Below are 24,202 nucleotides of genomic sequence, written 5' to 3'. Positions count from 1 at the left end.
CCCAACCCCCGTCCCCGGCCCGCTCCGCTCACACCCCGTCCCACTCGCTCTCTCCCTCCGGCCATTGTGAGCTGCCATGTGTTTAGGTCAGGTTGCTTTAGTGTGATTATTTGAGCAGCACCATCTTTAGTCCTGGCAGCTGCCTGAAGTCGCAGACTGTGACGTTTTAGTGGCACAGGCTGCAGCGCCACCTAGTGGTAGCGTTGTCAGCAAATGCAGCCTAACCTTAAGATTGCAGCTAAGCCATTCCAGGGTGGTGTCAGAAAGCATTTCTTCACAGTAAATGTTGGTGGAAATCTGGAACTCTCTCTTCCAAAAAGCTGTTGAGAGTCAATTGAAAATTTCAAAATGGAGATTGATAGATTTTTGTTAGGTAAGGGTATTAAGGGATATGGAACCAAGGTGGGTAAATGGAGTTGCAATACATATTAGCCACAATCTAACTGAAAGGCGGAACAGGCTCAAAGGGCTGAATGGCCTTCTCCTTTTCCTATTCAACTGATGTTTATTATGCACATGATTATCTATGTTGGAATATCGCTGCAAACCTGCTTGGAAAATTAAATTATGATTTAAGAAATGCCAGGACTGCTGAAGAGGAGAGTTGTACGCACTGTATGTTACTTTGCCCAGAATGTTTATGCTCTTCTCCTTTTCACACTCTTCCTGAAGGTAGCAACTCATTCTGGGACAGTCCCACATAATGGTGGCCAGAAGTGACCATTCTTCACCTGCATATCTGTAAAGTTATTTGACTGCAAAAGCATCAGAGTTCAACCTAATTCTACCCTGCCCTATGTTTCACTTTCCAGCAAGGGTAAGTGTGTAGGAACCAGGAATGGGATCCCTGAATGACTGCCTACCATCCCTGCCTAGCTCAGGGGCACGGAGGCCATTGGTAATGCTCAACTTTTATTCTGGCTGTGGCCTGAGTTTTGACCAATCTTGACCTCTTTTGGGGGTGGGGTGGTAATGGGCACCACAACTGGATTCAGCGTCCGTACTGCTGGTGTTGCGAATAAGGGATGACTGATGCCTTCAGAACTGTACGCCAGTGAGAAGCCAGAAAATTGTTTTGAAGTGTAGTCAGTTGTAATGGAAGAAACGCAGCAGCTAATTTGCACACAGCAAGATCCAGCAACGCAATAATAATCAGATCAGGTGTATTTTTTTTTAAAGTGATGTTAGTAGAGGGATAAATATTGGCCAGGACCCAAGGGAGAACTCCCCCGCTCTCCTTCAATATAGTGCCATGGGATCTTTTCCATCCACCTAAGAGGGTAGATGGGGGCTTCAGCTCACCTAAAAGACTGCACCTCCAACAGTGTAGCACGCCCTCAGTGCTGCACTGTGCCACCAGCCTTGATTTTGTGCTCAAGTCCCTGGAGACTGGGAAGTGAACCCACATTTTCTGACCCAGAGGCAACAGTGCTACCTCCAGAGCCACAGCTGAGCAGCAGAGGGAAGGGAGGAACTTGTCAAAAGGAGGACAAGAGAAACTTGGGTTTTAAATTGTTAGAGGAGGGGAAACTGAAGGAGGTCAGGGGCTCCAGATTTTTTAAGTCCTTGGAAGATGCTGTGACTATCTATCTTTTATGGTTCATTACTGACCATATGGTGCATTTATTCATGGAGTCATTATGGGATGGTGCTCATTCCCTGTGTTTAAGCTCTGGTTTAAAGACCTTGCTGGATGAGAAAGGATAAGCTGCACTTCAGATACTGCTTTCTATTTTAAACTGATGCTTGTCTGCCCTTTCAGATGGACTTAAAAGATCCCATGGCACTATTTCAAAGAGCAGATGGAGTGCTTCCCAGTGTCCTGTTTATCCCTGAATCAAGATTCCAAAAAAAAAAAGTGGTCTCACTCCAGGATTTGAGCATATAATCTAGACTGAGACCAGAGCAGCACTGAGGGACTGCTGCATTGTCAGAGGTGTCATCTTTTAGATGGCACATTAAACTAAAGTCCCGCCTGCCTGTTCAGACAGATGCAGAAGATTTTATGGCAGTATGTGAAAACAGGGAATTCCATTTACCTGGCCATTATTCATCCCTCATCCATCAATACAGGTGAACTTTTATTTCACTGTGTTTTCCTACATAACAGTGACTACACTCCAAAGGTAATCTTCCTAAGAGTGCCAAGATGGCAAAAGGCAAACTAGACGGGCCTTGGGCCTTTTTCTATCCAGCAGTCCTACATTCCTAAGATTATATTAAAAAAAAAAAAGAGTGCAATAAGAATGCACCTTTCTCATAAAAGTCTAGTGCACGCCAATCCTGAAAGAATCACACTTGCACCTGAATGGTTAAAACATCATTCAAAAGCAAATACTCCCAACCAACCTTAACTTCCATCAGCAACAGCAATTAGCCTCTAACTGACCCCAGGCTGTGCTAATTTGGAGAACTTCAGGAAAGGTCACATTAAACAGAACTCCACCTGAGCAGCAAAGGAATTCCATTACTATTAAGAAAGGGGTATCAAGATATAACCATTCCCCTCATTGTAGAACACTTGGTGCATTGCGTGACATTCCACTTGTCATTATAAAACAGCGTTGCTCCAACTTACTACACAAGACATCCTCTACTGCATTCTATAGTCACCCAGTTTCCCCACTCAGTCTTTGCTAGCTGAGATTTGAACACAAAAAAAAAAATCTAGGTTGGCACCCCACTGCTGTACAATGGAAAGCTGCACAGTTGGTGGCATCATTGAGATGAAATTTTAAACAAAACTCTGTTTGCCCTCTTAGGTAACTGTAAAAAGATCCCATGGCATTATTTTAAAGAAGAACGCAGGAGTTCTGACCAATATTGATTCCTCATCCAACATTACAAACAGTTTATCTGGTCATTATCACATTGCTGTTTGTGGGATCTTGCTGTGCTCAAACTGGCTGCTGCATTTCCTACATTACATCAGTCACTACACTTCAAAAAGTATTTCATTGGCTTTAAAGCTTTCGGACGTCCTGAGGTTGTGAAATGTGTTTTATAAATGCAAGTTTTCAGCTGCGGATTCCTTCCTATTTTACAAGAGACCATGTCTTTCTCCTTCCAAACCTCTGTTACAAACACAGCCATTTTACCAGCAAGAGGAGTGCTGTTTTCTAAAGTGGTTGCAAGCTATAAATGAAACAAAAAGAATGCAACCTTAATTTCACAGCCTCAGGAACAGACGGTTTTTTTTGGACCATTAAAGCTCTCCCCCACTACAAAAGACACTGTGGAATTAGACAGTGGCAGCAGCTGAGTCACAGAAACATGATCTAGCAAACCAGTGCCAGTGCTGGACTCCCACATGCAATACAAAAAAAAAAGCACTATTTCTGTTTGAAGAGAGCTGCCATCAACAGCAGTGATGGCTGACTTGTGACAGTCTGTTAACAGTACATTTTAAGAGCCAAAGTTACAACTGAAGTAACCCATTAGGAGTTGGCATTTGGGAAAAGAAATTCAGATTTCTTCAAGCTACAACAGTGAAGTACTGTACTGCATGTACATGTTTGAATTAAAGGCTGTTCGTTACTGCCAGCGTCTGCAATATACAGTACAATAATATTTGTAGTTACACATCACAATGCTTACAGATTTTTGACTAGCATGTGTGTTACAGTAGCTTAGTGTCACAGGCACAGTAACATGTAAGATGTTGCACTATTAGTCATGTATGCCCCACAGTCACTTAGATAAAATAAAAATACGTGCAATCAGATCTTAATTTGAAGTGGTCACTTGAATTTCTTTGTGCTATTTTAGCATCACTATTTTAATTAATTCAAATTTTGAAGGTTATGGGGAAAGAGCTGGGAGCGGGGCTAATTGGGTAGCTCTACCAAAGAGCCTGCACAGGCATGATGGGCTGAATGGACTCCTTCAGCACTGTCACTGAGTCAATGGGCTAATCCAATATATTCTGTGATACACTCTAGAGCAGAAAAGGCACATGAAGTAAATTTTCAGTGGACAGTGTGCTTCTAATACATGGGTCAAACTCCTTCAAAATATTCCAAACATCAACACTACCACCACTCCATACAATTAATCACCAAGCTCCTCACACAATTTACAATTAGATAGCACTCCCTGCACAGAGTAACTGATTGGCCTGAGAGGGAGAAATCGGCAGGAAATAGGAAAGAAATTCACGCGAGGCGAGGGAAGGTGCCAAGCAAGAGGCTGCTTTCCAGGAAAATCTGGAGAAAAATGGCAAGCTGAAGCATTTTAGGTGGCTGAAAGCTCTGCAGATTAAATTGAAATGTAGAAGATGTGACCATGTGCGACAATAAGGAACAAGCAGGTGGCCATTAATGGCCAGCCATATATAACCTGATCCCAATGTTGCTGTAATGAGGAGGAAGCTACAGCACTATTCTCAGCTTTTATTTCTTCCTAATAATGACTATGACACATGTGGCATGAGAGAAAATGTTAAGGATGCAATGCTTTCTAAACAAATCCACACTTATACCATTAAATTACATCACCAGCCTCACCTCACACAACTCTCCAGCAACTCCATCCAAGGAGATGCAATTAATATATCGCTACTGCTTAACTTATTTATTCAATGCTGCAATGGCTGAATTTATTGTCCATTCCTAATTGCTCGGGCAAGGTGGTGGTGGGATAACTCAAGGGTATTAAGGGTTAACCACAGAATGGTAGGAATGGAGTCATATGTAGGCTAGAACAGTCAAGGGCGTCAGGTTTCTTTCCCTGAAGAGCATTAGTGAAATAAAGCAGCTTTTGCAAGCCCACAAATTAAATTTCACACATGCCAAGCTGGATGTGATCTCAGGACCACTAGGTTGCTCGTTCAGTATCATAACTATTAACCCTCAGTTTCAATGTGACCAGTTCTGATCTGTAGGCTGAAAGTCTCAGGTATCCCTTTTCTTTTCTAATCTGATTAAAAAGTAGAAGCAAGGAAAGGCAGATTATTAATGTTAATTGCAGGGCAGATCTTGCAGGCACACACACAAGGGATACAAAACCATAATCAGCCTGTGCTGAACACAAATTGCCCTGAAGCTGATCCCAAAGCAGTCTTGTGTACTCAGCCGCCCCCATCTGGTAAGAAAGCAGAACTGCAGCAACATGACCTTCGCAATGAACATTTTCAGAAACTGTACATAAATAAAACACCTCCCATTCTTCCTGCACACACCCAGCAACTTTCATAAGATCACGCACAGCAATGCACGAGAGTTGCGGTTTACTTTTTTTTTAAATATATACACACACACACCCTAATAATGACTATGACACATGCAAAGACACACACACACAAAGCTGAGGGATGTGAATGCCGAGGAATGAAACACTTTAGGCTTTCAGGCATTCAGTATCAGCACAAAGCACAGTCAGGATAGGATACAGCAGCACAAGTTAACTGCTCTTTCACTGACAAACAGTATGCCTCAGCTCCAACCTCAAAAGCACCTGCCACCTCACCCGCGATACCGTTCATTTAAAAAAAAAATTAATTCATACAATATGAGTGTCGCTGGCCAGGCCAGCATTTATTACCCATCCCTAATTACCCTCAAGAAGGTAGTGGTGAGCTTCCTTCTTGACCCGCTGCAGTCCATCTGGTACAGGTGCACCCACAGTGCTGTTAGGGAGAGTGTTCCAGGATTTTGACCCAGAGTCAGTAAAGGAACAGCGACATAGTTCCAAGTCAGGATGGTGTGTGACTTGAAGGGGAAATTACAGGTGGAGGTGTTCCCACACGTCTACTGCCTTTGTCTTTCTAGGTGGTAGAGGTCACGGGTTTGGAAGGTGCTGTCTAAGGAGCCTTGGTGCTTTGCTGCAGTGCATCTTGTAAATGTTACACACTGCTGCCACTGTGTGTTGGTGGTGGAGGGAGTGAATGTTGAAGGTGGTGGATGGGGTGCTTTGTCCTGGATGGTGTCGAGCTTCTTGAGTGTTGTTGGAGCTGCACCCATTCAGGCAAGTGGAGAGTATTCCATCACACTCCTGACTTGTGCCTTGTAGATGGTGGACAGGCTTTGGGGAGTCAGGAGGTGAGTTACTCACCGCAGAAATCCCAGCCTCTGAATTGCTCCTGTAGCCGCAGTATTTATATGGCTGGTCCATTTATGTTTCTGGTCAATGGTGACCTCCAGGATGTTAACGAAATGGGATTCAGTGATGGTAATGCCACTAAATGTCAAGGGGTAATGGTTAAATTCTCTCTTTTTAATATTCATTCATGGGATGTGGGCGTCGCTGACCAGGCCAGCATTTATTGTCCATCCCGAATTGCCCTTGAGAAGGTGGTGGTAAGCTGCAGTCCATGTGGGGTAGGTACACCCACAGTGCTGTTAGGAAGAGAGTTCCAAGATTTTGACCCTGCGACAGTGAAGGAATGGCGATATAGTTCCAAGTCAGGATGGTGTGTGACTTGGAGGGGAACTTGCAGGTGGTGGTGTTCCCATGCATTTGCTGCCCTTGTCCTTCTAGTTGGTAGAGGTCGTGGGTTTGGAAGGACTTGTTGGAGACTGTCATTGTCTGGCACTTGTGTGGCGTGAATGTTATTTACCACTTATCTGCCCAAGCCTGAATATTGTCTAGGTCTCGCTGCAAATGTACATGGACTGCTTCAGTATCTGAGGAGTGGCAAATGGTACTGAACAACGTGCAATCATTAGCACATTTCCACCAAAAGACAACCTCTGGTCTTTCTGAGATTACTAACTAAGTTCATGCCCACCAGGAACTTTGCCAAGTAAGACTGATCAGACTCACTTAACATAGCCAGCGCACAAAGGAGGATTCGAACCCAGGCCCTGCAGAGGTGAAAGGTCAGTGCTAACTCACTTCAGCACCCAGTCTTCCTGTACCAGCCAGGAGACAACCATTTAAATTTGGAATGAAAATTCATATTTTATGACTGAACTGAAATCCACTTTTGAGCCTTTGATAAAGAGTTTGTTCTCAACAACGACTTGCATTTATATAACGCCTCTAACACAGTAAAAGTTCTCAAGGCGCTTCACAGGAGTGTTAACAGAGAATATCGGACAGTGAGCCATATAATGAGATATTTGGACAGGCAACAATAGGCTTGGTTTTAAGGAACACCTGAAAAGAGGAATGAGAGGTGGAGAGACTGAAAGGCGGGGGGGGGGGGGGGTTCATTGCTTCCGAGAATAGCCCATTCACATACCCTTGTCCAAGGTACCCTATGGCTCTGCGGTCCTACACTGTACCTCTACCGTGTAGCCTGCATTTCACCTCGTTTCATGTGATGTATATGTGTTAACAAGAAAATAATGTGAAGAAATTGGCAAAAGAACCAGAAGGCAGATGAGTTTTTTTTGAAAAAGGATGAGTTGTTACGATCGAGAATGCACTGCCTGAAAGGATGATGGAAGCTGATTCAATAACTTTCAACATAAGAATGTAAGGAATAAGAGGAGACCATACCGCTCTGCCATTCAACACAATCAGCTTCAACACTTTCCTGCCTGCTCCCCATATCCCTTGATTCCCTGAGGCACCACAAATCCACCTATCTCAGGGAGAGGGGGGGGGGAGGGGGGGTGGGGGGGAAGAAGAGATAGTAATTGGATAGCTCCTTCAAAGAGCCAGAACAGGCATGATGGGCCAAAAGGCTTCCTCCTGTGCTATATGATTCTACGATCCCACCTACTGAATGACGAGTGCGTTGAAGTTTTTCAAAAGCCAATGAGTTTCTTTGGGCACCTGTGTGTTGAGGTTCGACAAGGAATCATCCAAATGGGTAAGGAAAAATCTTTTTGCCCTCCAATTGGCAGGGGAAGGCAGTGCACCGCAAGGATGGATGTTTTAGGCAATCAATGGCAGAAATGAGAGGGCAGGACCCCAGATCTTATTCTGTGTCAGCCGATCTCACCTATGGCAGTGGTTGGGAAGCCGCAGTTGCCTCAGTATTCTTGGGCTAAGTAAGGCTTAGTCAGGGTTCCCACTGATCACCATCCAGTGACCAGAAGATTTTATCACTAGTCTATGCTCTGCCCAGATTTAAGGGTGCCTCAATTGACAGTGTGCCTGGACTAGGCAGAGGGAAGATCAGCTGGAGTTCCCACTCCTGAAGAATGTTCAGTTCCCCCTGTGGGTGCTGTCAGGAGTGGGCCCAGCTGTGATGGCCTAACAGTAGAATAGCATGCTAACACTCACTATCTAGACTCGCACCTGAAGGGGGTCAACCGGGCGAGATACTTGGGGGATGGCCTTTGCCTGGGTAACTTACCCCAGTAAAAATCACCATCTTCCCAGGACTTGAAAACCCTACAGCCTCTGACCTTCTTCACTTTCTCTCTCCCCTCGCAATTTAAAACCCAAGTTTCTCATCTCCTTATCCCTACATCCTGATTCAACAACAACCACTCACATTTCTAAACACCTGTAAACATCCCGCCACAGGAGCAGAATCAGACAAAATTTGACACCGAGCCACATGAGGAGATATTAGGACGGCAGAGGTAGGTTTTATGGAGGGTCTTCAAAGAGGAGAGGTTTAGGGAGGGAACTCCAGAGTTATTCAGGTCATTATTAAAAATCGGGGTCTACTGGAGACCAATGACATCAGTCGCTCTCTTAAGCGGTCTGAGTGTCTTACACTTGCGGCAGCTGATCGGACAGCTCTTCTGAAGAGTCAGCACAAGTACAGTTGGCCAAATGCCATTCCTCTCACCCCCCCTCCCACCCCAACCTTCAACCACAGCTAGTCAAATGCCACCGCACCACCACCCCATCCCCCTTCTGTGCTGTATGATTTCAAACAGAACGTTGCCCAATTGAACTTAAAAGGTTCTTTCAGATTCACCTTCCCTGGTCCAGTAACTAAAGAGACTTTATTTGCTCAGGTAATAACAGATAAAACTCCCACCACAAAAAAATCCACATGTTCTCATGACCACTCTTACTACCCATGACTGCGTTTACAACAGGGCAATTAGGGATGGGCAATAAATGCTGGCCTTGTCCACATTCCAGGAATTAAAGAAAAGGCTCATCAGAAAGCAGACTAAGACAGTTAATGGGAAGCCTAGCAAACAGACTGCTTTGCAGTTATCCTTTCATCTGACAGATGCTGTGATTAATAGCTGACCTTGAACCCAGACAGACTGCCCTCAAACTGTTCTATTGGCTGTACTCCAAGACAGCAGCATCCTCCTTGCCTATTAAACAGTAAATAAACATTTTTCAATGGGAATTCAAAGAGAACACTCACATTTAAAATGTTTAGAGCAAATATTAGGCATAGAACTCTCCAGTAATCAACTCCCAATTGTCCCAAATCCCAATCATCACATCAGACTCAGCAATGTTGAGGTGCTCAGGGACATGAAGGCAGAATCTCAGTTTGATAGTGCAGTTTTTAAAAAAAAATACAGGAATCAAGGCTTGATCACAAGAAGCACAGAAAATAAAAGCAAAGTGATAATGATCAGTCTAAATTAAACCTTAACAAGACATCAACTGGAATACCGTGTGCAGTATTGGGCTCCAAACTACAGGAAGTATATTGCAGCTTTAAAAAGGATTCAACACAGTTTCACTAGGATCCATCCATCACCCTCCTCTGCCTGGCTCAACTTGTCACATTGAACAACTTTGGGCAAAGGACCAAGGTTCCTTCGACAGTACCTTCCAAACCCATGACCTCTACCACCTAGAAGGACAAGGGCAGCAGACGCATGGGAACACCACCACCTGCATGTTCCGCTTTAAGTCACACACCATCCCGATTTGGAACTATATCGCTGTTCCTTCACTATCACTGGGTCAAAATCCTGGAACTCCTTCCCCAACAGCAGTGTGGGTGTACCTACCCCACATGGACTGCCTCGGTTCAAGAAGGCAGTTCACCACCACCTTCTCAAGGGCAAATAGAGATGGGCAATAAATGCTGGCCTAGCCAGCGACACCCACATCCCATGAATGAATTTTTGCAAACTTCTCCTTCAACTCCACTCACTTCTTCTAAATAAAAGGTGTTGTTATGAGTACCCACATGGTCCTGGCTAAGCCTGCCTTTTTGTGGGATATGTGGCACATTCTTTGTTCCAGTCCTACTCGGGCCCCCTCTCTCACCTCTTTTTCCGGTACAATGATGACTATATCAGTGCCAATTACTGCTCTCGCTCTGAACCAGAAAATATCAACTTTGCTTCCAATTTCCACCCTTCTCTCAGCTTCACATGGTTCATCTCCAACTCTTCTCTTCCTCGTCTTCTCTCTCCACTTCTGGGGTTAGACTATACCAATATTCACTATAAGCTCAATGACTCCCACAGCTATCTTGACTCCACTTCCTACAAGGACTCTACTTCATTCTCCCAGTTTCTCCGCCTCATCTGTTCGGATTGTGCAACCATCCATGTTAGCGCTTCCAATATGTCTTCCTTTTTCCTTAACTGCTGTTGACAGATCATCTTCACTCTATTTCATGTACTTCTGCTCTCACCCCTTCCCCTCCCTCCCAGAACCACTACAGGGTTCCCCTTGCACTCACTTTCCACACCACCAACCTCCGTATTTAATGAATCATCCTCGGCCATTTCCGCCACCTCCAGCATCATCACCAAACACATCTTCCCCTCCCATTTCAACATTCCGAAGGAGCCAATCGCTCTACAATACCCTGGTCTACTCCTCAGTCACCTCCACTCTGCAATACCCTGGTCTACTCCTCAGTCACCACTGACCTTTCCTACGACATATTTCCATGCTAGCTCAGGAGATGAAACACCTGCCCTTTTACATCCTCCCTTCTCACTGTCCAAAGGCCCAAATATTCCTTCCATATGAAAGAGCAATTTATTTGTACTTCCTTCAATTTAGTATCCTGCATTCGCTACACACGATGTGGTCTCCTGTATACTGGAGAGACCAAATGCAGACAGGGTGACTGCTTTATGGAACAACTCTGTTCAGTACGCAAGTTTGACCCCCGAGCTTCCAGTTGTCTGCCATTTTAATTCTCCACCTTGCTCTCACTGATCTTTCTGTCCTTGGTCTTCTGCAGTGTTCCAATAAAGCTCAATGCAAGCTTGGGGAACAGCACCTCCTCTTTCGACAGGACACTTTACAGCCTTCTGGACTCAACACTGAATTCAACAATTTTAGATCATAACCTCCACCTAATTTTGTTTCATGTATCTTTGCTGGTTTGTTTTTTTCTCTCTTATTTCCTTAACTTGCTTTTGAACAGCAGTTATTCAGGATCCTGCCATTCACGCCTGCTCTAGACATCTTTTGTTTCTTTACTTATCCCATTACCACTCCCTTCAGCCATGCACTATGAAACCTTTTGTCATTTATTCTCCTTCCCTCCACCCTAGCATGCAGATTCCCTTTTGTTCTTCCCACCCTCCCACCTTTCACTTGCTTAAAACCTAAATTTTCTCAGTTCTGATGAAAGGTCACAGACTTGAAACTTTAACACTGTTTCTCTCTCCAGAGATGTTACCAGACCTGATGAATATTTCTAGCGCTTTCTGCTTATATTTTAGATTTCCAGCATCTGTAGTATTTTGCTTCTGTTACACTAGGATGCTGCTGGAACTAAAGAGAATATGTTTGGAGATTTATTTTTGTTAAAACAATGCAGAATACGAGGCAAGATAGCTCCAAAGTATGAAAAGATGGGCCAGGATAAGTAGAATCTGGCTGCTTCCAATATTTGAGGAGTCTAAAATGAGTGGCCACAGATAGAAGATTAAATGTAAAAGATTTAGAACAGAGGGCAGGAGAAACGTCTTCAGACAGAGGTTTATCAGACTGTGGAATTCACTTCCAGGATTAGTGATTGAGGCAGAAACTATGACAACATTTCAGGTTAGACTGGATAGCTGGATGAAGGAATTGAGGGATATGGAGACAGGGCAGGTAAATGCAATTAGTACTAGTTGCTTGCAAGAAGGGCAAATGCCAACACGTACTGGTTGGGCTAAATTGCCTGTTTCTGTATTTTTATGATTAAGTATTTTAGAAACATAGGAACAGGAGCAGGCCATTTAGCCCCTTGAACCTTTTCCACCATGCAATTAAATCATGGCTGATCTGTCACATAACTCGATATACTCAACTCTTCTCTGATTAGAACTGAAAATGACTGAAGTGCACAGCAGGTCAGTAAGCATCTGAGGGATGAGACACACACAGGTTTATCTTGTGGGTGGGTCTTCTCATCATGTCCCACCCTACGCACTAATTCAACATTTTTCTTGTAAAAGCCGACTGACCCACAAAGTATTTCGGTTCTAAATCCTGAATACCAGTCTTTACAGATTTTTCAGTTTTAAATCTCGTTGTGCGACTGCTATCGCAAAAAGTTTTGAAGGGAATGGTAAAAGATTAAAAAGGTGTGGAGAGATAACAGGAGGGTGGGTTTTGACCAGATGACCCATATGGAGAAATACCAGAATAGATTTACATACGAACATACAAATTAGGAGCAGGAGTAGGCCATTTGATGGAAAGGATGTCCTGTTTCTGTTTCAAAATAGCATTTTGTGATTCTACTGTGAGAGCGAGGATAGATCCTGGGAGACAATAATGGGTATGAACTGCTCAAGATTCACATGGAACCCCTCAGTTTAAAGCTAAGTAACCACTTTCCCAGCTCCACTATTTTCTACTGTACACACTTACTATTAGGTGCAGCTATTAAAATAAATTTCACAAGTGAGGGGGTGGTGGTGTAGTGGAAATGTCACTGGACTACTAATCCAGAGCACAGGCTAATGCTCTGAGGACATGGGTTCGAATCCCACCATGGCAGATGGTGAAATTTGAATTCAATTAATAAAAATTAATTTAAAATTTTTTTAAAGCTAGTCTAATGGTGGCCATGAAAGCATTGTCGATTGTTGTAAAAACGCATTGGTTCACTAATGTCCTTTAGGGAAGGAAGTCTGCTGTTTTTACAAGACATATTTAGCGCACTTCTATTAGTAACACTAAGAGTTTCAGTAAGAGAGGCCTTCAGCCCATCTAGCCCACCTATCCACTGTATTCTAATAACCCTGACTCCCAATTGTTGACAAGAACCTACCTAGTTCCTTCTTGAAACCCGCTGAAGTTTCTTGTTCCACCATCGTGCTGTTAATCTTGGCACATAATTGGCAGCCTCTTATTAAAAAAAAAGTTCCTCCAACATTTCCCACTAACTTTTCTTAATTTGTACATGTTGACCCCTTGTACATATATTCTGTATACGGCAGAAAAGCTTACTCGGATCCAATTTGGCAGAACCTTTTCATAATTTCAAACACTATCATATCCTCTCAGTCTTCTCTTTTCAAGAGAGAAAACAGCCAGATTAGTCAATCTTTCCTCATAAGTCATTCCCTTAAGTTCTAGGATCAACTGTGTCGCTCTCCCCTTTAGTCCCTTCATTAACTATCGTTTCTGAAATAGACCAGAATTGCCCACAGTATTCCAGATGTTGTCTCACTGGAGCCCGATAAAATGACCTCTCTGGATTTCTATACTGTACCCTATGCTCTGCATCTCAACATTTTGTTGGTTTTTTTCAACAGGATATGATATGGTGAGATGAAGTAAGGTGGGGAGGAGGCTTGTATGGAACATAAAACACTGACATAGACCTGCTGGGCCAAATTGCTTGGTTTATATGCTCAAGTGCATTCCCATTTAGCACCTAATCCACATCAACCTTCCCTCTGCCAAATATCACAACCTGACTCATCCCCATATTGCATCTGCCCACTGATCAAGTGTCTTCCTCAATTTGTGTGATTTGTTAGTCAACATTTGCCACCGCTTCCTACAGCATGGCTACCTGACCTGAACCTGACGGGACCCGAAGACATGCGTCGGGTTCGGGTTGGGTCGCTCTTCTGGGTCCGGCATTCGGGCTTGGGTCGGGTCAGACACACTCCATCACCACCTCCAGTATGTGGTTCCAATCTTAATGTACTTCAACAACCTTTCAAATCCAGTTACAGTTTTGTTGCTTATCTGCACAAGCTCAAAAAGTGAAAAACGGAAGCTAGGTCAACTGAACATTCCAGTGGTCGGATCGGGCTCGGGTCAGGTTTTATTTGCAGACCCAAGCCGGCCTTTACCGCTTCCAATTTAGCGTCATCTGGACACTTGGACACAATTCCTTTCTCTAAATCATTAATTAAAAATTATTATTAAGGGGAGTAGATAGGCGGTTCTGTGGTCGAAAACGAGACTCCCGAATGGTATGTTGCCTCCCAGGTGCACGGGTCAGGGATGTCTCAGATCGGCTGCAGAACATTCTGAAGGAGGAGGGTGAACAGCCAGTTGTCATTGTGCACATAGGCACCAATGATATAGGTAAAAACGGGATGAGGTCCTACAAGCAGAATTTAGGGAGTTAGGAGCCAAGTTAAAAAGTAGGACCTCCGAGGTAGTAATCTCAGGATTGCGACCAGTGCCATGTGATAGTCAGAGTAGAAATGAAAGAATAGTCAGGATGAATGCGTGGCTTGAGAGATAGTGCAGGAGGGAGGGGTTCAGATTTTTGGGACATTGGGACCGGTTCTGGGGGAGGTGGGACTATTACAAGTTGGACGGTCTACACCTGGGCCGGACTGGAACCAATGTCCTTGGGGGTGCTTTTGCTAACGCTGTTGGGGAGGGTTTAAACTAATGTGGCAGGGGGATGGGAACCAAATGAGGAGGTTCAGTGGACAGTAAGGAGGTAGTAACTAAAGCCTGTAAGGAACTAGATAATGAAGTCAGCGTGACTAAGGGAAAGAGTAGACAGGGAGCAGATGATGAACGCAAAGGAACTGGTGGTCTGAGGTGCATTTGTTTTAATGCAAGAAGTGTAGTAGGTAAGGCAGATGAACTTAGGGCTTGGATTAGTACCTGGGAGTATGATGTTATTGCTATTACTGAGACTTGGTTGAGGGAAGGGCACGATTGGCAACTAAATATCCCAGGATATCGATGCTTCAGGCAGGATAGAGAGGGAGGTAAAAGGGGTGGAGGAGTTGCATTACTGGTCAAAGAGGATATCACAGCTGTGCTGAAGGAGGGCACTATGGAGGACTCGAGCAGTGAGGCAATATGGGCAGAACTCAGAAATAGGAAGGGTGCGGTAACAATGTTGGGGCTGTACTACAGGCCTCCCAACAGCGAGCGTGAGATAGAGGTACAAATATGTAAACAGATTATGGAAAGATGTAGGAGCAACAGGGTGGTGGTGATAGGAGATTTTAATTTTCCCAACATTGACTGGGATTCACTTAGTGTTAGAGGTCTAGATGGAGCAGAATTTGTAAGGAGCATCCAGGAGGGTTTTCTCGAGCAGTATGTAAATAGTCCAACTTGGGAAGGGGCCACACTGGACCTGGAGTTGGGGAATGAGCCCAGCCAGGTGGTTGAAGTTTCAGTGGGGGACTACTTTGGGAATAGTGATCACAATTCCGTAAGTTTTAGAATACTCATGGACAAAGACAAGAGTGGTCCGAAAGGAAGAGTGCTAAATAGGGGTAAGGCCAACTATACCAAAATTCGGCAGGAGCTGTGGAATGTAGATTGGGAGCAGCTGTTTGAAGATAAATCCACATTTGATATGTGGGAGGCTTTTAAAGAGAGGTTGATTAGCGTGCAGTAGAGACATGTCCCTGTGAAAATGAGGGATAGAAATGGCAAGATTAGGGAACCATGGATGACAGGTGAAATTGTGAAACTAGCTAAGAGGAAAAAGGAAGCATACATAAGGTCTAGGCGGCTGAAGAAAGACGAAGCTTTGGGAGAATATCGGGAATGTAGGACCAATCTGAAACAAGGAATTAAGAGGGCTAAAAGGGGTCATGAAATATCTTTAGCAAACAGGGTTAAGGAAAATCCCAAAGCCTTTTATTCATATATAAGGAGCAAGAGGGTAACTAGAGAAAGGATTGGCCCACTCAAGGACAAAGGAGGAAAATTATGCATGGAATCAGAGAAAATGGGTGAGATTCTAAACGAGTACTTTGCATCGGTATTCACCGAGGAGAGGGACATGACGGATGTTGAGGTTAGGGACAGATGTTTGATTACTCTCGGTCAAGTCGGCATAAGGAGGGAGGAAGTGTTGGGTATTCTAAAAGGCATTAAGGTGGACAAGTCCCCAGGTCCGGATGGGATCTATCCCAGGTTACTGTGGGAAGCGAGAGAGGAAATAGCTGGGGCCTTAACAGATATCTTTGCAGCATCCTTAAACACGGGTGAGGTCCCGGAGGACTGGAGAATTGCTAATGTTGTCCCCTTGTTTAAGAAGGGTAGCAGGGATAATCCAGGTAATTATAGACCGGTGAGCCTGACGTCAGTGGTAGGGAAGCTGCTGGAGAAGATACTGAGGGATAGGATCTATTCACATTTGGAAGAAAATGGGCTTATCAGTGATAGGCAACATGGTTTTGTGCAGGGAAGGTCATGTCTTACCAACTTAATAGAATTCTTTGAGGAAGTGACAAAGTTGATTGATGAGGGAAGGGCTGTAGATGTCATATACATGGACTTCAGTAAGGCGTTTGATAAGGTTCCCCATGGTAGGTTGATGGAGAAAGTGAAGGCGCATGGGGTCCAGGGTGTACTAGCTAGATGGATAAAGAACTGGCTGGGCAACAGGAGACAGAGAATAGCAGTGGAAGGGAGTTTCTAAAAATGGAGACGTGTGACCAGTGGTGTTCCACAGGGATCTGTGCTGGGACCACTGTTGTTTGTGATATACATAAATGATTTGGAGGAAAGTATAGGTGGTCTGATTAGCAAGTTTGCAGACGACACTAAGATTGGTGGAGTAGCAGATAGTGAAGGGGACTGTCAGAGAATACAGCAGAATATAGATAGATTGGAGAGTTGGGCAGAGAAATGGCAGATGGAGTTCAATCAGGGCAAATGTGAGGTGATGCATTTTGGAAGATCCAATTCAAGAGTGAACTATACAGTAAATGGAAAAGTCCTGGGGAAAACTGATGTACAGAGAGATTTGGGTGTTCAGGTCCATTGTTCCCTGAAGGTGGCAACGCAGGTCAATAGAGTGGTCAAGAAGGCATACGGCATGCTTTCCTTCATCGGACGGGGTATTGAGTACAAGAGTTGGCATGCCATGTTACAGTTGTATAAGACTTTGGTTCGGCCACATTTGGAATACTGCGTGCAGTTCTGGTCGCCACATTACCAAAAGGATGTAGATGCTTTGGAGAGGGTGCAGAGGAGGTTCACCAGGATGTTGCCTGGTATGGAGGGCGCTAGCTATGAAGAGAGGTTGAGTAGATTAGGATTATTTTCATTAGAAAGACGGAGGTTGAGGGGGGACCTGATTCAAGTGTACAAAATCATGAGAGGTATAGACAGGGTGGAGAGCAAGAAGCTTTTTTCCCCAGAGTGGGGGATTCAATTACTAGGGGTCACGAGTTCAAAGTGAGAGGGGAAAAGTTTAGGGGGGATATGCGTGGAAAGCTCTTTACGCAGAGGGTGGTGGGTGCCTGGAACGCGTTGCCAGCGGAGGTGGTAGACACGGGCACGATAGCATCTTTTAAGATGTATCTAGACAGATACATGAATGGGCAGGAAGCAAAGAGATACAGACCCTTAGAAAATAGGCGACAGGTTTAGATAGAGGATCTGGATCGGCGCAGGCTTGGAGGGCCGAAGGGCCTGTTCCTGTGCTGTAATTTTCTTTGTTCTTCTATTAATTGCGACCAGGTTCTGGAAGGTGGGATTAGATTGGGTGGCTAGTTTTTTTCGGCCAGCACAGACACAATGGGCTGAATGGCCTCCTTCTGTGCTGTAATTTTTCTTTGGTTATATGGTTCTAGTAATGAAACATGTGACATCTTACTAGTAACTGGCTGCTAAGCAGATACCTATCCATGCACTACTGCTACTTGTTGTCACCCATCCAATTGCCAATAGATTCCCATTTATCCTAGTCGTTTAGCCTATTGTGTGTGACAGTGTCAAATATCTTCCTGAAATCCAAGCAACTAACACCATGGCAATGCCTTTACCAATCAGAGTTCACTTGCCAACCAATCAGCACTCACTTCTCATACAGTATAAATTTGTTGTTTTCCCTTACATTGGTATTCTTGCAGGTTGTCCTGATGAGTGCAAGATGAAAAGCTTCAACATAATGTCTCTATTTTCAGCAATACTCAAGTTCTGTACTACCTAACGACTATTTAAATAACACGTATTGTCTCTCCCTTATCTACATGGTCCATCACCTCCTCGAAGACATTCAGTAAATTAGTGCACATGACCCCATCATACCTAAAACCATGGCGATTAGCTGATTAGCACAAGCCCCGCAAGATGTTTTCTATTATTCCTCAGAATACTTTCAATCACTTTCTCAACAGTGGAAGTGAGGATTAGTCTATAATTTGACGGTTCATCCCTCTCCCCATGTTTTCTTTTTGAAGGCGAGCATCACATTTGCTGTTTACCTAACCCTCTGGGATTTTTGCACCAGTGAACGCTGAAAAAGATCAGCTAAGATGCCTCGCAATTGTTGCAGCCAATACCTCCAGAACCTGGGGTGGAAAGTTGTCAGACCCAGAAGCCCTAACTACTTTTAACAACCTCCACAATATGTCCTCTCCAGATTTTAATAATTTTTCGATCTATGCTTACCATTACAATGTAAATCACAGAATTATATTCATGGAGGCTAGCTTCTCCAGTGTCTTCACATAACTGAAGTTCCTCATCCCCAATACCATCCTGGGAAATCTCCTCTGCATCTTCTCCAAGGTCTTGACATCCTCCCTAAAGTGTAGTGCCCAGAACTGGACAGAATAGTCCACCTGTGACCTAAACAATTCTTTATCCTCATGTTTCTTTTGTGAACACTATTGAAAATGAAAATGGTTAAATACTTCAGATACCATGCCCCTATTGTCATTTTATAGTGGGCCTCTTTGCATTCTTTGTTTACTCCTGAAATACTGAAAAGGATATTTTCCTGGTCTGTTTTATGTTTCCAAAACTCTGCTGCCCGTGTCTTAACTCACACAAGTCCCGTTCACCTATCACCCCTCTGCTCGCTGACCCACATTGGCTACTGGTCCAGAAACATCTTAATTTTAAAATTCTTATCCTCGTTTTCAAATCCCTCCATGGCCTCTCTCTGTAATCTCCTCCAGTTCTGGCCTCGATCATCCACAATTTTAATCACTCCACCACTGGCAGGCGTACCTGCAGCTGCCTCGGCCCCAAGCTCTGTAATTCCCTCCCTAAACCTCTCCGCCTCTCTACCTCACTCTGTTCCTTTAAGACACTCCTTAAAATCTTTAATCAAGCTTTTAATTCACCTGCCCTAATATCTCCTAATGTGGCTCGATGTCAAATTTTGTTTGATAATGCTCCTGTGAAGTGCTTTGGGATGTTTTACTAAGTTAAAGGTGCTATATAAATACAAGCTGCTGTTGCAGTTCTTGGGACATTTTCACAATCCTCTTTGCAGTATTGATAAAGGTTTAGCAAAGGACGTCACTTGGCCCATTGTCTACATGCCAGCTCTTATCAAAGCAATCCAAAACTAACTCCACTGCCCCACTTTCCCCCCCAACATGCTCTGCTTCAAATATTTATAAAATTTTCCTTTAAAGATACAACAGCCCCTGCAGCAACCCTCTGCGTAAAGATATTTCTTTTAACCCCTCTTTTCACTCTTAGTGTGGCTTTTAAATTGGTGATTCCTCGCCCCCCCCGCCAATTGCTAACTCTCCAACACTGAGGAGAAACACTTTATTCACTACCAAAATCCTTTATTATTCTGAAATCCTCCATTAAATCTCATCAGGCTCTGGTGGAAAATGTTTCTCCTTGCACTCAAAGACGAAGGAACATCGGAACAGGAGGAGGACATAGAGTCCCTCAAGCCTATTCCGCCATTCAATTAGATCATAGCTGATCTGTGATCAATGTCCAATCCCGACTTTGTCCCATATCCCTTAATATCTTTGGATAACAAGAATCTATCAATCTCAGATTTAAAATTAACAACTGACCTAGTGTCAATTGGTGTTTGTGGAGATCCAAACTTCTTCTACCCATTGTATGTAAAAGTGTTTCCTAATTTCACTCCTGAAAGGCCTAACTTTAATTTTAGTCTATGTCTCCTATTCTTAGGCTCCCCAACCAGCAGAAACAGTTTCTCTCCAGCTACCTCATCAATTCCTCTTAATAGCTTGAAAACTTCAATCAAGCCACCCCTGAACCCTCTATTCGCTTGTATTCTATTCCTCCAGTTTTAGTAGCCAGCATTCCATTTGCCTTTTTGATTTTTTTTTGCACCTATCCATGACACCATGACAGTTTAATATCTCTTTGAGCCTCCACTGTTTCTAGGTTATCACCATTAAGTAAATACTCTGATTTACTTGGTTTAGGTCCAAAGTGAATAAACTCTCACTTGCCTACAATGAATTCCATTTACCACAGTTTTTCCCATTAATTTAATCATTAATTCCTCTTTGTAATTTTATGCTTCCATCTACACTGTCTACAATGCCACCTAATGAGACTCATACTAGATATTTCACTGACTATTTTTTCACGTGTAAATTGCAGCAACAGGACTGAGACTCGTGAATGATGGAGTTCTCCCTGTTAGATTTCTCTGCACCTGTTCCAATCGAAGAATTTATCTGTATCAGCAGCTGCATTTCAAACAGTGGGCTGCGAGGGAGGATACAACTTCAGACAGGACAGGGATGCCATCAGTCCCCTCCCTTACCCTGGGAAACCTCAACACAGTGTGCTTCTCTTTTCCTCTGAGTAACACTCTGTGACGTGCGATGGGGAGGTTGACTCAGTACTGTATCAATCAGGCCAAGTCAGCAAGGGTGCTTCCAACTGACAAAGTTAAATATTTGCGTGGAAACAACATAATATCACAAGAGGTAAAGTAACTGCACTATGTTTTTAGCACATTATCAGTAAGGAACTTGAGGTTAATATAAGAAAAGCATTCTCACCTTTTGTAGCAAAGGATTCAGCGATGATTCTCAGCCTGTAGACAGGCACTGCCACCAACTGTAACTTGTCCAGATCTATCTTGGCATACAGGGCGAGAGCTCGTGTGTGGTCACCCTCCACGTAGTAACACTTAGCTAAGATCAAGTTGGTTTCCTGTGTAAAGTCTTGCTGAGAAAAGAACAAACAGCGAGTGAACGTCTCACCCAACACTAGCACAGTGTTTCTCAAGCTAGGATCCGAGAACCCTGAGGGTCTGGAAAGACTTTCTAAGGATTCTGTGAAATAGTTGAGCGGTACTCAAACGAGTGGAGGTGGGTGGGCTTGTAGTGAGCCGGGATGCGTGAGCAGAGTGCAACTGCCACATGTACAGCACAGAGTGGACTGGCCATCTCACCTCGGAGGGGAGCGCACGTGGAGGAACGCTGGGAGCAGCAGGAAGACCACCAGGTACACCTGCAGTTACCATGGCTGGTGGTGAGTTCAGCCTTGATAGAGAGGTTTTTTTAAAATATTTACTTAAACTGTATAGAGCACCAAAATACAAGCTCGTCCTGGTGTTATGAGTATGATGATTTCGACGAGTGTCCATGATTACTAATCCATTACATATGGGGTCCTTCAACCAAAAAAAGTTTGAGAACCACTACTCTAATTGATCTCCCCGTGACCCCTGCTCACTGTACATCGCTGTTTCATAACAGGAATATTTATACCATTCCACACTCAGTGCATCATTCAGCTGCTATGGTGGAGCTGGCTTTAATATGGCTTTAAGTCCACAGAATCGAATTTGTGTAAAGCCCGAGGTCAATTTGAGTTTAACTGCTACTGATGAGATCAATATCGGATTGGAAGATGTAAATTACTCACTTCAGCTTGATCTTAAACTTTCTCCAACAAACTGCAAATAACCTGTAGCTGATCTGAGCATGACCTTTTCAACAAAAAGTGATATTTTGGAGTGTGAAGTCTGTGGTGTAACTGACACTCTCAAAACTTCTATTTATGACTTGCACGTCTCCTGTAGCGTTGCTCATAGTCAATCAGACGACTACTCGCAATTATACAGCACCTTGAACAAATAAAAAAATCCTGAAACCCTTCACAGAAGCATATTCGGATCAAAATGGATGGAGAGCACAAAACACCAGACCCTCGACAAACGGGAAACTAAACACTACACCCGCCTTGACTCCATACACAATACACAGCTGTACAAAATGGTTAATCATTTTATAAAATTCAATTAATTTTAGATTTTATACGAATAGCTCTCTCTCTCTCATTACAAAAGACTCCACAGCAGCCTGCCAGGCTGACAGACCCAGGACAGTGTAGGCTGGTTACCTCTGCCAAGGACATGACTCCAGCAGAGACTCAAACAAGACACTTCTAAAGCCTGATAAGGTGGAATCTCATGACCCACGCCTCAACCAATTATCTGAGTCAAAGTTAACAGCAAGAGATAAGCCACGAGATGACATCATGGGCCTCGGATGGAAATAGGAGGGCTCTACCTTGGGTATCTGTCCCTTGGTAATCGGACAATTGAATCAGTGATTGCATGAGATACCCACTACTCCCCTAGAAATACGGTACATAAACTGACACTTGGGAGAGAAAAAGCACATCGAATGGGAAAGAGCTTTCCAAGGTGAATCCATGCTGGCTTCCGGCTAACGTCCTGGTCAGCTCAAGAAGACAGAGCAGAAGAGGCAATCACCGCCAGCTATGGAGATCAGCATCCCTCTGCTTCCCCCAGACGTTGTCCAATCCAGAACCGGCAAACTGTTCTCACCCGTTACGGGTGGTATGTCTGCTCTGCCTAATTAGCTTATGTATCATATCTAAACTGTTGTTGCTTAATAAACTGCTTGAAAACTACCTATGACGTCGACCCCCTTTTTGGCTAATCTGTGACACAACACAACCAATACAACACATAAGGCACACTGCACACAACACATGGCATCCCAACATTCGGGAAAAACTTAACACCTTCAAGACAGTACCATGAATGTTTATTTTAAAATTAATAAATTTGGAAAGGAATTTCCAGCCTTGGGATTGGAAGAATTCTGTTAACAGCGCTGCTGATGATATATATCTATCTCGTGCAGTTTGCAAGTTAGTGTCAGAAATGTTCCACTGAACTATATACAAAGGTTACAAAGGCAAAATATTGCAGATAAAAACAGAAAGTGCTGGAAATACTCAGCAGGTCTGGCAGCATCTGTGGAGAGAGCAGAGTTAACGTTTCAGGTCTGTGACCTTTTACCAGAAAGGTATTCACAATACCCTTTGACCTTCTCATCTCTGACGCTGAACGATCTGTACGTAACAAAGGACTCTGTTTTATCCCCTAATGCCCCCACCTCAATGAATTTCGCGCTCGGCACGAAACTGAGCTCTTCTTCCGTCGTCTTCACTTCTGGGCTCACTTCTTTGACCAGGAGTCCTCCCGCCGACGAGCGGGCCCTTTCACCCACCTCCAGTATTCTCCATCCACCTGGACCTCTCCCTCTGGCCTATTACCCACTCTTGATCTTTTCATTGAGAACTGTCGGCGTGACATCGGCTGTCTCAATTTCTCCACTCGCTCACTCACTCAAACCTGTCTCCCTCCTAACTCGCTGCACTCCGTTCTCTCAGGTCTATCCCCGACATATCAAAAAGTTATGATGAAAGGTCACAGACCTGAAACGTTAACACTGCCTCTCCCTCCACAGTCGCTGCCTGATCTGCTGAGTATTTCCAGCATTTTCTGTTTTTATTTCAGATTTCCAGCATCTGCAGTATTTTGCTTTTATTAAAATACTGTGGATGCTGTAAATCTGAATTAAAAGCAGAAAACGTGTCAAGATATGTTGAGTCAGAAACTGAGCTAGTGTTTCAGGTCGATGAGCTTTCATTATCAAAAGCTCATCCCTGAAACATTAACCCAGTTTCTGTCTCCAAAGAAGCTGCCTGACCTATTGAGTATTTCCAGCATTTTCATCTTTATTTCAGATACAATGAAAGATGAATTACCTTTAAGTTGCCTCTGTCGAGTGCAGCGATCAAGTGCTTTTTCACCTCGATTAGCTTTGGCTTGGCGTCTAGAGGAGTGGCCCCTTGTTTGACTGGGTTTTCCTTTAGGTAGAGCTCCAGCTTTGACTCTCCAAGTAGTAGCTCTGCCAGGTCATCTGGAAAGAGCAGAGAGGACAGAGTCTTAAAGAGA

General features: G+C 43.9%; 1 protein-coding gene across 2 annotated transcripts in view; it reads right to left on the bottom strand.

Annotated features, from left to right (window-relative positions):
* The window catches only part of ttc7b (tetratricopeptide repeat domain 7B), a 358,122-nt gene that overhangs the window by 332,137 nt on the left and 1,783 nt on the right, over positions 1 to 24,202 (bottom strand). For both annotated transcript variants that reach the window (XM_068038566.1, XM_068038567.1), the window contains exons 2-3: positions 24,013 to 24,167; positions 20,982 to 21,150 (exon numbers count right to left, since the gene is read on the bottom strand). In XM_068038566.1, coding sequence (XP_067894667.1) covers positions 20,982 to 21,150; positions 24,013 to 24,167 — 324 coding nt within the window. The remainder of the gene's footprint in view (positions 1 to 20,981; positions 21,151 to 24,012; positions 24,168 to 24,202) is intronic.

Source organism: Heterodontus francisci, chromosome 9 (assembly GCF_036365525.1).
Source record: "Heterodontus francisci isolate sHetFra1 chromosome 9, sHetFra1.hap1, whole genome shotgun sequence".
Taxonomy (NCBI): domain Eukaryota; kingdom Metazoa; phylum Chordata; class Chondrichthyes; order Heterodontiformes; family Heterodontidae; genus Heterodontus; species Heterodontus francisci.
The sequence above is the reverse complement of the archived record's forward strand: the minus strand, read 5'-3'. Positions and strand labels throughout refer to the sequence as shown.